The 15,477-nt window shown below is 45.3% G+C and overlaps 1 protein-coding gene across 6 annotated transcripts in view; it reads left to right on the top strand.

Annotated features, from left to right (window-relative positions):
- LSAMP (limbic system associated membrane protein) overlaps positions 1–15,477 on the top strand; it is a 1,005,382-nt gene that overhangs the window by 758,550 nt on the left and 231,355 nt on the right. Inside the window, exon 1 of one of the 6 annotated variants that reach the window (XM_027681184.1) lies at positions 8,142–8,379. The exons of the other annotated variants lie outside the window; for them this stretch is intronic. Within the exon in view, the coding sequence (XP_027536985.1) occupies positions 8,378–8,379 (2 nt within the window). The 5' untranslated portion in view covers positions 8,142–8,377. Of the gene's footprint in view, positions 1–8,141; positions 8,380–15,477 lie in introns of those variants that run through there. 6 annotated transcript variants of the gene reach the window in all.

Raw genomic sequence — 15,477 nt, 5'->3', positions numbered from 1 at the left:
TTTTCTTTGGGTTTCCAATTGGATGGTACTGTTTGCATGAGAGAAGGTTCCTAGAGGTACCCACCTTTTTGGCTAACATAATGGTCAAGGGAGTGCGTGCAAAACTCAAAGCATTTAGCTGTTGCATGAAATAATGAGCCATATGTCTTCAAAGGCTCTGTGGATATAGGTCAGCTAGTTGCATGTATGTGTCTTTACACTTTCCTGTAAGGTGTTTCCATAAAAATTAATCACCCCCTAGAGTCATTGGTTTCAGCCAGAACAGGGGCACAGTGTTTACATTCAGATACTACCACCTCAAAAAAAGAAGAATCTGTAAAAACACAAATTTGATTTTATAAGATCAGAGAAGAGAACATCTCAGTGCTTTCCTTTTTATTGTACTAGGTCTTCTAAGCAGGCTTTGTTTAAACAGCATGAAAGTAGCTATAACCAAATTAGGCAAAATCTGATAGTAGCCTGATTAGGAAGGTATAAGTTGCCTTCTTCCAGGTCCTCCCACGGCATGCCTGCTGAATGAGATTCAGTGCGGCTTAGCGACGTGTGTCATCGTTCATGTGTGGGCACACTGAGAGAAACCCTGCCATTATGCTTCTTTGAAAGTTTTTGTTCAGCAAAGCTGTAAATGACAACACAAGTTTAAAAGCTGATGGAGAACTAAGACCTCAAGCAAACCAAAAAGCCAGGTTATGGTCTTAGTATCACTGGAATAAAGCTGACATGAAAATAGCTATTGTCACTTCTAAGTGCACACTGGTTCATCACAGCCAGACTCGGGTCTTCTCCTGGAAGGTCTATGCATGCTTACACGGGCATGGGTTTTGCAGCACTGTGTGTGTATTGGCAGAGAGCAGTTTCTTGTGATACTTTGGTAACATCTCATTCTGGTTCATGATTAGTGTTTTGGTGCAACCATATTAGACACAGGTCCATTTAAATTCTTCTCAGGCTTTTTACATGTGGCTGTGTGTGCTGAAATTGTGATGCTTTCGGAGCATATGGTGAGCTTGAGATAGAGCTGACCTGCCAAGGGTGTATTTCATCAAACAGTGATGCAGAAGTCTAAACAGATAGTTGGGCTTTGTGCAGTCATTTTAGGATCCCATTTACATGGGCCACAAAAGCTCTCAGATATTCTGATATTCTGTTTCTGGACTTCGTATTTTTGCTGGGCAGCAAAGCTCTGGCCCGGCAAATTCAATGGAAAATTTCCTAGTGGGCTTTGGAGAGATGTGCTCACTGAAAGGGCAACATTCAAACCTGTTGGACAAATGGATATTTTTCCCCAAATGGCAAAGAGATGATCTTGCAGAAGTTTTCCATTAGCAAATTTCAGATAGTCAAAAGGTTCTCTTTTTTTTTAACCAGAAGACATTCCTCCATGTGAAAAGTCTTTTCTTTTGAGAAAAAAAAAAGACCAGATCCGTAACTCATTTAGAAACTGAAATTTCCGTTTAAAAAGTATTTCAAAACCCAATTTTCAAGCAGATGCAGATCCATTCTTTCTCAAATCCAAAGATTGTGGCACATACTTGTCTACAGTTGCAGTTGTCTTCCCAGTCTCTCTGTCCTACACCTCCCCCCAGGAGAGAGCATGTAAGAGACCAGTCCTGTTCCTTAATCCCAGCAAAACTGTGTGTGCTGCAGCTGGTCCCCAAAGACTGCTGTACTATGTAAACTGACTATGCACAAAATATACTGATATATTGTGTATTTCCTTAATATAATATTTCCTTTAATACCCTCTCACACCCTTCTCTTTCTTCCATGCTTTTCTCCAAGGGCTCATGAGCCTTTTTAATTTTAGGTTTTCATTTTGTTTTGGTAGATTATGTTTTGTTTATTGCTTTCTGTCCCTCTGAGGTTCCCATACAAGACTTAGCTGCATCTGGCTTTTATTTGAAGAAAGTCCAAGCTTGCCTCTCTCCTAACCTCACTGGGTTTTCTTTTTTTGTGTGTTTTGGGGTTTTGTTTGTTTGGTTTTTTTCTGTTTGTGTTTTTTGTAGCCAGGAATCCCTTGGGCTTCTAACCTGCATTTTGACATGGGACAATGGTTCGTCATCTCTAGTGTGCTTCTAGAGACGGGGAAGAATAAGGATGGTTGTGCAGCGGTTGTTTAATTAAAAGTGGAATGTGTATATTCATAGGCATGTATATCATTTGTGCACATATATATGTGTGTGCATTGTGTTATGTGTCTTGCTGATAATTGCTTTGAGCCTCTTTCTTGCTTTACTGAGCTGACATTCACTGTTCACTGTTTGCTACAGGGGAAAGAAAAAGCAGGGAGCACACAGAAATGTCACAGCTGAGAGGGTTTCTGTAATCCTCCAACATATGTTCAACATTAAAGCTCCTTCAGCAAGTCTGATGTGCTCACAGTCATCATGGGACCAGCAGTTAAAGCGCCCCAGTGCTGCCAGGAAAACGTTATCCTGGCCCTAATTGAGAGCGACTTAACTAATGTTTCATTTCCTAATTAGTCCTTGTCAGCCGCTGGAAGGCCGCGGATGCTGCTGGTGGCACAGGGCCCATCGCTGCTGTAATTGAAGTTGTTCTGACAGTCTAGGGCTTTGGGGTGATCCATAAAGTAGGGCTGATGGTTCGGGACCAAACTGGGTGGAATAGGAGAGAGGGTCAAGCATCAGCTGAGACACACTGTCAGCATGCTCTGCCAAACCTGAATGGTCACGAATCAACTCTGAAATGACAGAGAGGACAGAGTAACAGTGAGGGAATGAGAACATCACTCTATGCTGTGCTCAGTGGGAGCGCAGCTGGCTGGAGAGAGCTAGCCAAAGGGAGCTGCTGGGACCAAATGGAGGTGAGGAGAATATCCTTTCCTGGAGAGGAACTAATGGGCAAGGACAGGCCAACCACAAGGAATGCTGTGCTTATCTTCAGAGCACAGGGCAAGTGTTTTGCCATGACCTTGAATCTTAGAGCAGCGAAGAACTGTATCTTCCTTAAGAGGTTTTTGCCTCTTCTTCATCCTTGTTGTTCTTTGGCATGAGCTTGGTGGAATGTACTCAGCCTCCTTCACTTTTGAGCGCCATGGCTGAGCTCTTGCCTTCCTTCCCACCACTGGCTATCCTCTGTCTCTGCTGGGACAGGGCATCCACATGGCTTTAGTGTTGATATGCCAGCAATAGAACCAACACACAAGACAGGAGCACCCTCCTGCCATGCTGGGGCTGTGTCACATCAGCCTGGGACAGGGTGTTTGGCTAGTGATTGGAAAACAACTTCTAGAACCCCCTTACAGGTGGAGATAGGACAGAATGAGGATCTGAGCTTGAGATCAAATTTTAACTAGAAAGAAATGATTTGTGGTTGCTCAGCAGAGGGGTTGTTGTGCCTTCACAGAAATTGTTTGCCAAAACTCTTGGTAAACAGTGGGCTGGGATGCATCTGGTGGAGGAACCTGGCTCATCACACAAATCCCAAGGGTTGTGAAGTGGGGCATCTGGGCACCCTGGACTTGGCAGACACAGCTGGCAGGCACTCAAAGGACAAGTGGGCAACAGGAGGCCTGCAAGAGGAAGAAACAGGCAGTGTCAGCTTTGAGGCTCACAGACAGTGCATGGTCACTTGCTGGCCTTCTCCAGCCAGCCAGCCCCATCTGTTCCCCTCCAGCTCTGGGAAATGGGTGCTTCTCCACCGTGCGACTGTGCTGACTGCTGGGCCTCGGATCCCGTGGCAGTGCTGGCTGCATGCTGGGCTGTTGCAGTTCTGTGCCTCAGGAAGTCATGACCCTCACAATGGGGGTCGGCAGCTCACAGACAAGAGGTACCTGTGAAGTTTAGCAGGCAGTGGTAACAGGGATACAATGATTCCCTTAAACCAGGATAAATCCCTGCCTCTCCTTGCTGACAGTGGTGATGCTTTCTTTGCTCTAGGGTTCTAAGTCTCTACCCAAAGCCTTTCAAGGAAGGACAAGCTATAGAAAACACTACATTCTCCAAGGATACCTGCCTTCTGTGGGTTGAAAGTGGAAGGTGACTGGGACTACCTCTGTCTGGAAGGTGACATCAGGGAAACAACCCCAGCAGGTCCAGCATACATAACTTGGCATACAAAGATTCATACAAAGAATGAGGTACTGCACAATCCACTGGGTTAACTGATACAGTGGCTGCTGTAGCTACCATGTAGGGCCCCTCACTGTCCCCAAACCGTGGTGGGATGGCTACCTGGCTACTCCAGATCACACATGCCCTTCCTGTAGTGCACAGGTGTCAGGACAAATCTTGGGGTGTATGTGCAAGTACCATGGTGATTAAGTAAAACTCAACAAAGCTGAATAGACTCCCTCCTTAATTAATATATTTGGTGATCCATGCTGTGAATGGACAAGAAAGCATGGACTTGTAGAACAGCATCAGCTGAAAGGAGAGGGCTGGCACTTTGCACCAGATGGTGTAATGACATGGTAGGAGAAGAGGAATTGAAGTGTGCTTGTCTATACTCAATATACGCATCTTAGAATCATAGAACAGTTTGGGTTGGAAGGGATCCTTTAAGATCTTCTAGTTTAACACACCCGGCAATGAGCAGGGAATGCACTGAGAATCTTTTTCCAGAGACTCTCCTGTTTTCTACCAAGAACCCCATAAAGGAAAAAATGGGCTTTAGGATACATGTGAAGCCCCACTCTGTACGTAATTTCTATAGCAAGCCACTCACATTATGTAGCTCACTCCTGGAGCCTGCCCAGGTGATTTCTTCTTTCGTACTGATGAAGTTGCTCGACCTTGGTGCCCTCTGCGAAGCTGTGAACTTGAAGGCAGCATAATAAATTCCCACCTCATCCCAGGTGCCTGTCAGCCTGAAGCTCCTGCAGTAAGGTGAAGGGGGAAAGAGGGGGATCATGTCTCTTTACCAAAGCAGGCTGGCACTCTAATGCCCCATTAGCATACCACACACAAGCATTCAGCTTTTAATTAGTTACGTGGTGTGATAATTAAGTAATATTTCTCCACAATTTTCCTCTTGTGTGGAGCAGAGGGGAGGGGGATGGTGCCTGTTGGGGATGGGGGTTAAGGTTGTTTTAACGTTGTAAGTAATTGCGACCCCAAGGAGAAGCAGAAACAAAATGCAAGCACTCCCTTCGAGAGTGGTGGAAGCCCCGAGCTGGGATCTCTCATGTCTCCCCTCCCATTCCCCCTGGCATGGGCTTACCCTCCTTCCATCAGCAAAGTGCTCAGTGGATAATAGCACATCCTCTGGAGCATCCTTCTCTCCGTCTCAGTGTATGCAGCTTCAGATCCTGGTGAGCTGATGAAGAGCTACCCTCCTGCCTGGATTTGAAGCTGTTTGTATGTAGGGGCCTGTTAGGGAGAGGCAGAAGAAGAAAGCTCTGGATGGGGGAGAATCACAGGCCTTTTCAGAGCTGGGGAGCTGTGTCGCGACGCGGGAAGAAAGTGATGCTCAATATGAGAATCAGCAAGCTTCAATTTATTATTTAAATAAGTCAACTTTTATACAATTTAGTTTGTTTTGGGTACATGCTTACAACAAGGTGATTGGATAGCTCAGTCTGTACACGCGTCTCATGTCTCCAGGTCATTGGACCTGATGTTTTGTCCACGCAGCCTGACATAATACTTGGCATGTAGAGGCCTTCATAATTAGGGGCTTTCTGAAATTTGCAGGTGTACCTTTATCTCTAGTTTCTCAAGGCTTTCTTACTATAAACATACTATGTTCTCAAACCTTATAACTAGACACACAGCTAACAAGTATAAACATTGCATATTTTCACACAGTCTATAAGCATAAACATTACAGCTTACAGCTTCTAGTCATGTCAAGCAAGGCCTACAGAAATGCGATAGAAATTGTTCACAGAATTTGAATCCTGCCACAGAGCTGTATGCAGTGCAAAGGTAAAATAATCGAAAAGATGTTTCATGGTGATATGGCAGAAAAATGTGTTGGGAGGCCAGAGCTAGGAGAGGGGAAGTTCTGCACAATGAAGTTTGTGTCAGATTTGGCGCTGCAACGTGTGGTAAGGAAAAACAGCTTTCCTACCATCAGGAACAGTGAGGGCCTGTGCCTAGCTGCAGCAGGGCAAATGTGGCCTCCTCAGCTGGGAATCTCTTACCGGAGAGCAGAACAGGTATAATTGATCCATGCAAAGCAGTGGCAGAAATAAAATAAAGCCTATTACCAAAGCAGGCTGTTGTTTCAGCAGCGTGCATGCCATTGGGCTGCTTATGACAGGGAAACAGATGGTAATTCTGTGAGCCCTGCACATCCTGGCACACATGTAGATTCAAAGAGTTACTGCATCAGGGAAGAGGCAGATGCAAGTTTGTTGGGATATGAAATAACATACAATTTCCTAATGAATTCAACAGCTATACCATCCCTCAATCAGGTCAGAATTATCTCCATTAAACATATCCCCACTTCCCAATAGGAAACTCAAATGAAGATGAACCCTAAAATATGGTGGGTTTATCTATTCTTAAACTGTGTAGGAGCAAAGATTGAGATACATCTTTGAAATAAGCTCCAGAAAAACCTTTGGAAAATCATCCATCAGTCTTCAGATCAACAGGGCAAAATAAATCTCTTCTAGGCCTATTAGGAGATCACTACCAAAACCATGCCCTAGGGCTTTAGTCTGCTAAGGTGAGTTGCAGTGCATGAATTTGCTTGCTCACCCCGGCACATCAGGCACTCCTGCCTTATCCGAGAGGGAGGGATTTATGTCCTCAGAGTGTCAAACTCAGGGGATGCTGAGGCACAGGTACATTTTGTCCTTGTAGTAAACTTTTGGTGGACAGTATGTGTTCTTTCACTGAGTATTGCTAAACTTCTCGTTTTCACTCCAGTCTGTTCCTAACCAGGTGAGGGGACATCTTCTCCAGGGCAGCTTGAAATGAGAGTATGATGTTTGTTAAAAGTGACACTGTTTGGACAGCTGTGTCTTTGCTACCATGGGAGAAGCTGTATGTCCATGTCAGTGGCCAAAAGCTGTTCCAGAGGGCTCTTCTCCATGCCATGGAGAGAGGCTTTCTAGGAGGCAGTCTGACAAAGGTTGATTGAAAAAATGAAGTGTTGTGTCTCCTATCACTGGTTTGTACTGTGTACAAGAGGGCAGGGGACACTGAGTATCCATGGAACTCTATACAGGTGGGCATGGGAGTTGAACAAAGAGTTGCAGAGCCTTTACGCGTCACGGAGCTTAGGTTGTTGTGGTGGTGGCTCACTTTCCTGTTGTTGGGCAACTCTGAGGGTGAGACCAGTGCTTTGCACCCTTCCTGCTCTCCCAGACCTGCCTCCCGTCTGGGCCAGTACCCCTCTCTCTGCCCCACTCTCCTAGCCCTAGATATATTTTATCCCAAGACTGTCATTCCTGCCCAAATGTGTTTTGATACACGAAAGCGTCCAGTGGGAGAATCATCTGCAATTATCAGAATACTTTCTTCCATTGACGAAACTCAGCTTGGAATTTGGAGTACAAGACATAAAAGACCAATAGAATAGAGCTTGATTGATAGCTGGCATGATTGCAAAACTACAGTACCTGCATCCAGCCAGCTATAAATTGTACCACGGTGCCTATCAGCCAGTTTCTCTTGAAACATTTGATTAGAGCTTCTTTCAGCCACCCTTGGCCCTCCCCAGCTGCTAGGGAAAGGGCTTTTGAGGGAAAAAACCTTACGTGATTTGAGCTGAAATCATGTCCTAAATATTTGAAGTGACATGAATTGAACACCCGCATCTTTTTTTTTTTTGTAGTCCTAAAACTGGCTACTAGAACTGCTTTGCAAAATGATTGAGTGTTCAATAGCCAAGGCATAAAAATTGCTTGCCCAAAATAAAAGGACAGAAATGCCAAAAGATTGTTTTTGAAGAAGAGGATTTTTTCCCTTTTTTTTTTTTGGTTTTCATCTGGTCAGTGGCATTGGCATTTGAGCAAATTGTTGATTTTTGTTGTATCCCCCATCCTGGCATCCCTGGGGAAGAAGGAAGTTGGTTTCCTCACTGAGTTGGAACCTGGCTGCCCTCATGTCCTGTTGGGAAGCACTGTAGTGATGTCACAGAGGCACTTGTGAGCTCAGACACAGCCCTCACTCTCTTGGGCATCATTCCACGCTCACGAGGCAACGCTAGAATCTTCACATGGCACATCACTGTGACATACAGATGCAGCAGCTTGTTCCTTCCATGGTGAGACTTCCTTGGAGACTGTCTTCACTGGGCTTTCAGGCATGCTGTAGCGGGCCAGTGAGTGTTGCCCTATCCCCCAGAGGAGGTCATTAGCAGAACAGGGAGTTGAACCCCACACAGGTTTCTGCATCCTGTTCTTCCCTCTCACCGCTACAGAGAGAGCTCTGGGCTGAGGAGCATCCAACCCATGTGAATGTGAGTCACGTTTTGCTAAGCTGTGCACCTATGTGAGCGTACTACCAAGTTTAAATGACAATGGGCAGAGACCTCCCACGCAGAGCTGTCAGGGTAGCGTTTATTTATTTATTTATTCTCTTTTTGATAATTTAGTTTAAATCAATGTGACACACACTAGTATGTTTTCCAGTATAAATCAACACCAAAATATAGTTCTGTCCTTGTTATGTGTACAGGCTGGCATATCCGTCTGCTTGGCAGAGAGGGCTCCAGGGGCCTGACAATGAAACTTCCCTGGGGGAAGACACTTTTGCATTCAGTTCCCAAATTGTCTATTGCCTCTGCAAGCACTTTTTCTTTTACTAATGAGAATAATAAGCTTTCATGTAGAGACACTTGCAACATGTGTTTACTGCTGTGAAAGAATTTAGATAGAGGCTTAAAGAAAAGCAAAATAGGGTATTGTCTAGAATATCTCCTTGAGAACAATGTCAGTTTAAGTAAGGGAACTCAGGATTGTTGAGGATACTTGAATTTGGTTGTGGGGTTCTTTTGATGGAAGCAGAAATGAAATAAAACCACTTAGCAGCTTTGAATCAAAATGCTGGCTACATTTGGCAGAAATCTGTGAATCGAATTATTCTGGTATGTGGAGCTATTAAGCAAAACCTGAATACGTTTCTCAGTGCTTGAGAATTTGAATGGGAAAGGAAGTAAGTACCACTCCACTTCCACGGAACAGAACTGCGGAGGAAGGGAAGGATTTTTACAAGCTGACTCAAAAGGCCAGTGTCCAGCTGGAGGCTTCCAATTCTTTTTCTGTTTCCTACTTTTCACAACACTCATGAGTTTCCATATCAAGACCCCAAACCAATGACATTTCAGCATGACACTCATGCCATATGAGCGGAGAGCACAAGGACTTAGAAGGGGAGAATGATGGGTCTGCCTTTTTCCTTGCAGAACCCTTTTGCAGCCCTCAATGGAGCTCTTCCAAATGGAAAGATACAGGTCAAGAAAGGGCTTGCTGGCTTGTTTTCTCATGGAAAATAGGGCAAATAACTGCCACCCACCCACAGCAGTGTGGAGCAGGTGAAAGGGAAACTAGGCTTTAACAACGAGCAGCTTTAACTGCAGCTTTGTCAAGGAGACCTGTCCTCTAAGATCTTTGGGATAACGCAATAGGCACAGCAGTGGGGGGAGAAGAAACAAACCCCACAGAATTTGGACTGTGGCCTCTTGCCCTCATGTCCTCAGGAAATGGCTTGTTCAGCACAGCTCACAAGCCTATTTTGCCTTCCAGGCACCTCAACACCAGGAAGATGCAGACAAATCATAGAGAATCTGGAGAAGCACAGCTAGCATGATTAAAGGGTTGAAGGATTGACTTATTAGGGAAGAAGATTAAAGGAGCTAAATATGTCGAGGTTGGCTAAGTGGCAACTTAAGACGGGACATGAATGATAACAATCTACCAGCTTTTGAAGGGAGTGAACAGCTAGGAGAAAGAAAGAAGAATTGACAAATCTGGTTCAAGGGGTGAACAGTAACTGACTGAGCATGTGATAATTGAGGTCGAATAACAAACAAACAAAAAAATCCCAACCAAAATCCTAGATAGCTGATGGGTATCTAAAAGGAAATAGACACTGAACTGTGAGTTGCATTTATATAGATGTGGACGGTAAGAGCTGAACCCCGTGCTTGAATAGTCTCCTATGTCTTGGCTGTAGTCCGCCAACACTACAGTCCTTTCTAGCTCTGTCAGTAATTGCTCCTCCTCAGATCAGGGCTGCTAACACATGCAAGCATTAGAGTGAGAAGTCTGTCCTGGGCACTCCACATCCATCCTCACCGAGGTCAGATCTATTAGGAGTAGAAAACAGGGGCTGAGCTGATGATGTGGGGTGGGGAGGCTGCTCAAGAGCATCTCACAGTTCCCTTCCTGTCTCATTGTGGGGATCTGAGGTACTTAAATGTGCCATTAGCTTTGTAACTTCATCTTGCCAGTAGGATCAGGAATCAGATTAAAGATTTCACCTCCTCCTCATTTCCTTCCTGCTAGTTGCATGGCCATTGCACAGAGCATGTGCTGAGCTGCCAGAAATTCTGCCTGTTGAGAAACTTACTATAAAGACAGCGTGAAATGGAGGTGTCAGAAAGCTTCGTGCTGCTAATTAAGCTGGTGTGCACGGAAACATAACTGTTGTCAGTGTTTAATTCTGTATCGTGCCTTAAAGCTGTGTTGATGCAGCTCTCTCTGCCTGCCCTGCAGCCTCCCAGATCTCCTCACCCAGCACTTCTCTTGACAGCTCTGCCCGCGCCCTTGCCACCCACTGCTGCTGCATTTCATCCTTCTGTGTAGATGAGCTTCCCCAAAAAATCCCCTAGCACATCATCAGGGTGCTCTGCCCCCTCTTGCTTAACAAAGTTTCCAAATGTCCCACAGTGATATTTCCCAGCCTGTCCTTGCAAGGATGACAAGCCGTCTCTTGGATGGGTCCCTTGCTTTGCTGCTGGTAAACCCGAGGTGGATCCATGGAGAAACTGAATATATATGTTTTGGAAGAGTGCCACAGAGTTGGGCCTTGGCAGGGAAACGCCTGGGCTAGACTGTGTTCCAAAACAAGGTCCCTCAGGCACACTTTTTCACTGTTGTCTGTGGAAGTCAGGTGTAAACAGACAGTATAATTTGCAAGAAAGAGGGAGATTGCAGTATTTCTGTCATCAGTAATAGGTGGCACAAGGCCCAGAGAAGGTGGTTTTCCTTGCACTACGCTTGGGTTGCCAGTTCGTCTCAGCCCCTGTCTGTGCAGGCAGGCTCGCTGGAAAAGGATGATGCTGTGACTCCTTCCTGTGCTGTGGAGATGGTGCTTCTTCAGCCCCGTCTCTGCTCTGTTCGTCTTTCCTCTCCTCACTGTGGTGCAAAGCATGCAGGTTTAGTGATGATCCAGCACTAGCTATGTTGCAGAGGGCAGTGCTGGCTTGTCTCTGGGTGTACTCTGTAGGTCTACATAGTCAACCCTTCATAAGGTATAGATTTACTAGAATGAGAAGGTTATAAGGGGAACTTCCTACCACATAACCAGCCCGTGTTATATGTGCTTCCTCATTGCATGGTGCAGTACAGTCCTTCCATTGAGGCCAGGGCTTGGGCCACCTCCTGACACACAGGCAGAAATAACCAGTATTGCCTGTAATCCCCTGTCACTATAGATTATCTGTACAAACAACAGAGGATGCTTGAAAAGTCGAGGCAGGCAGGATGTAGTGCCAGCAGAATACAATACGGGGGTGTGTTCCCATACAATAAATTCTGCACAATTTGAAGCCAGCCCCCCCCCTCCATGTGACCAAGTATACTTACTGCCTGCACCCTCCTCCCTCTGCCTCCCCCCTCTTGCACAGAGGCTGTTTTGCAGAAAACACCATGGGGAAAGCGGCTTTTGCTAAATGTTTTATAACGTGCCAGGGAACCTTTATCAAACATTTAATCCCAAACCTGGCTTTGAAGCAGGGAGGCATACAATTCCGTAATTAATTTTTTTTTTACCTTCTTTTGCTAATCGCTGATAAAAAGCTTAATTCTATTAACAACTCGACTTGACAAATTGCACCGTTCAACGGAAGCGTTTAGAAATTAATTACGCATTTTATTGCATTAGATCGGATAAACAGGGGAGGGCCGGCTGAGCAGGAGAGGAGCATCAGCAAAGGGCCCACCATTGGGATGGTGGCCATTTTTTTCCCCAGCTCCGAGCGAGTGGTTTACATGGCTACAGAATTGCTGACGGGACTGTTTTCCTGTTTGTTTGTTCTCGTCTCTTTGCTGATTGCAAAAGTTCCACGTAGGAGAGTTTATTTTTGTAAAGGTGAATTGCAGAGCTATGGTGAAAATTCAGCTAAGCACAAATTTCTGTGCTGAACAGCCTCCAGGGGGGACAGCCAGGCTCAGTGAGTCTGAGGATAATGAGAATATGGGATATTGGAACATGCTATGAGGTGCAGAACCAGTGAAGTGTTGTGCGCTGCAAATGGGCAGATCAGGACAAGGGGAAGTCCAGTGTGTCATATGTACATCTGGCAAGAGAACCTCTGGGTTTTTAATACATGTATATTCATAGATGTATATGCATGTGTATATAAGCATGCCCAGGTACATGCACACACATGCATATGCGTGTAGATACAAATACATTCTCAAATTCTCTGGTGTAAAATTCAGAAACCATTCATAGTTTGTTGAAGATAGTCTAAAAAAATAGGGGAGATAAACCAAAGTGGTGTGTGAGTTTTACCTACCATTCTACTGTACATACCTTCCCACAGGGAGATTTAAGGATTTTATGATTCAGAGTTGCATTAGTGAGTGTCTGGGTCTGAGATGCAGTTTTCACTCTGGGTCCTGTTTTAAACCTTGTTGACATTTGGAAGAAGATTTGGGTTCAGTCCTGTTAACCTGGAATGCATGGATGGCATTTCTCCTTCCAGCTTTGCTGCCTGTGTGCTGGGTTGTTTTTTTCTCAACTTTGTTTTTATTTCTTAGAGGCACATAAATAACCTTTCTCCTTGGCTGTAATCCATATAGTTGTGACCCTGATGAGTTTCAGTCTGATTCTGGAAAAGGCAAGAAGAAGAAAATGAACTTCATTTCTCGCTGCTGCCTCGTTTCCCGTTCGTTGGCTGGGTAAATGTGGGTGCCTATAACCAGCCCTGTCAGCTGGCAAGCTTTTTCTCCAAGATGTGCGTGCACCAAGTTGCTTGTGTGCTCTGGAGCAGCTCCTGCTTCCTCCTCACAGGATCTGTCTGCAGGGAGAGGACACTCACAGTGGGCAGCAAAGCCCATGTGGCAGAACAGAGATGCTTCAGGCCAGGTCCAGCCCTACCTTTATTCCCCCAGTGAGTCCAGGCACAACCTCAGGAGAGGGAGGCAGCAGGGATGGCTGTGTCCAGACCATCCAGGAGAAGACCTGCTCCCTTGGTGAGTCAGGGAGTGACCTGCCCACATTGCTGCAGATGCTTGCTGTAAAAAGCAGCTTGCTCCAGCGTGGTTCTTGGCCATTTTTATTCCCCAGCAGCCCGCACTACAGTGGCCTCTGCACTCAAATGCCCTGCTGCTGCCTCCCTCTGTCCTTTACACGTAGTCTGCAGCTGGTGGCCAGAGCTCTGGAGCAGCAGTCACAGGATGCTCTCCTGACATCTGTTTTCACAGCGCTTTGAAAAGACAGTAATTTTGGGCTCTGCTAGAGCTGCTCCCCTTGTTGTGGGAAGCAGTGGTGTGGGGAGATGGCCGAGGCACTGGGGAACAGAGGGATCGTGATTCCTTGGTGCACATCTCTCTTTGGAGGGTGAATTTCCTTTATATTTTAGGCATCGATTCTAATTCTTCAGTTATGGGTAAGTTTATACTTCCATTTTCAGGCTTATGTTTCGCTTTCTAACCTTTATTAGGAGGAACTAATTTGTTTGCATAGTGAGATGTTCAAAACCAGGTAAGAGATGTCAAGAGGAGGAGGGATTTTTTTCTTCTTTTTGTTTTTTCTCTCTCAGAAAATGCAGAATTAGGAATATTCATGCTTTGGAAAAATCATACATTGAGTTCATCTTCTCTTATTGCATCTTGAGTCTTCTTGACTCAGGTGCTCTAAACAGCTTTGGCTTGCCAGAGCTCATGACATCAACACTCCTACACAGGTATTTTTCACAGGCAAGAGCTGGAAACCAGAGGAGGGGAACCCAAGAACAGGCATGGCCAGTTTTAGATAGCACTTATTAGGGAGAGGAGTATGTGGGGAGGGGAGACAAGGGGCTGTGGTGATCAAAGGCAGTCAGAGAGTAATCTAGTTGTGGGAGCATGAGAGAGGCAGAAACAGATATACAGATGGTGCACAGCACCTAAGAAAAGAAACATGGTGAAGGAGTGAAAGAAAAATAAATAAAAGTTAATAGAGCTAAGCAGAAATACTGAGGGGAAAAATATAGTGCTTTTGAAAGAGGGAACAGAATGAACTTAGAGACAGGCAACAGGGACGCTGCAGAGAAAAAAAATATTAACAATAAAAGATAGATCACAGCATGTTAGATGGCAAGAAATAAACAGCAAGTTTATACAATTTCAAGGAAAACTATTGAGTCAAAACGTGTATAGGGAAAAGGGAGGGAGAGGAAAGAAGGCAAGATGGGGAAAAAGAAATTCAAAGACTCCTTTGTAAAGAATAATTAAGTGACTAAGGCATCAGTGCCAAATTACTGTGGTACTCCAGGGGCTGAGACATTCAGCAATGAAACCTGTAGGGACTGCTGGGGAGGGGGGCTGAACTGAGAGGGCCAAGAGACTGGTGGCAGCCTCCCAGCCCTCCCTCCCCAGGGGCTGCACAGCTATTTGCTGCTGGTCTGGGTCCCTGCACAGCCCTGGTGACCCTCATGGCAGGGAGGAGAGGTTTAGGGAAGACGTGCTTGGAAAAAATGGGGAGAGGAGAAATACATCTGCCTCAATAAGCCTTCTGACTGGGGAGTCTGTGCTGCTTTTGAGGCTCAATCTGCCTTTTGTGGGATGCTTCCTCCTGGCTTGCAAAGCCAAGCCCTATGTTTAGGGTGCAAGGCTAGTGTTACACAAGGCAGGAGCTAAGGGGGAATATGCCATTGGTGTCCAGTGAGGCAGGAGGAATTTATTAGTATTTAAAACTAAATCAATGCACTGCCTGAAAAAAATGATCCTTTTTCCCTGAATATTAATGTAAATTTGGCATATGATAATTTAAATTTAATTTAGTTGTATAGGATTCCTTCTCAGCCCTATGCATGAATGGACAAGTAATTTTGCAACATGACTTCATCCAGCCTTTGTGCTTGTAAAGCCATCAAAATGCATTCAGCCACAGGCCAGGATTTCCCCATCTCCTCTCTCCTCTGGTCCCCTGCTTTCCTTTACTGCCTTTACAGCACTAAGCTTGATGGAGCATGGCAATGACAAATGTGAAAACAGTAAGCAAAAGATTTTCACCCTTGCAGAATGAGCCCTAGCAAAACCATCCCTGCGTTCCTTGCTCAGGTTCCAGGAGCTATTAATAGAGGTCTGCAAAGGTTTATTAATTATACTATTATACCAGGCCTTCT

The sequence above is a fragment of the Neopelma chrysocephalum genome, unplaced genomic scaffold (assembly GCF_003984885.1).
Source record: "Neopelma chrysocephalum unplaced genomic scaffold, ASM398488v2 Primary Assembly neopelma1_60, whole genome shotgun sequence".
Taxonomy (NCBI): Eukaryota; Metazoa; Chordata; class Aves; order Passeriformes; family Pipridae; genus Neopelma; species Neopelma chrysocephalum.
Note: the sequence above shows the minus strand (reverse complement) of the source record. Positions and strands in the feature narration are given on the sequence as shown.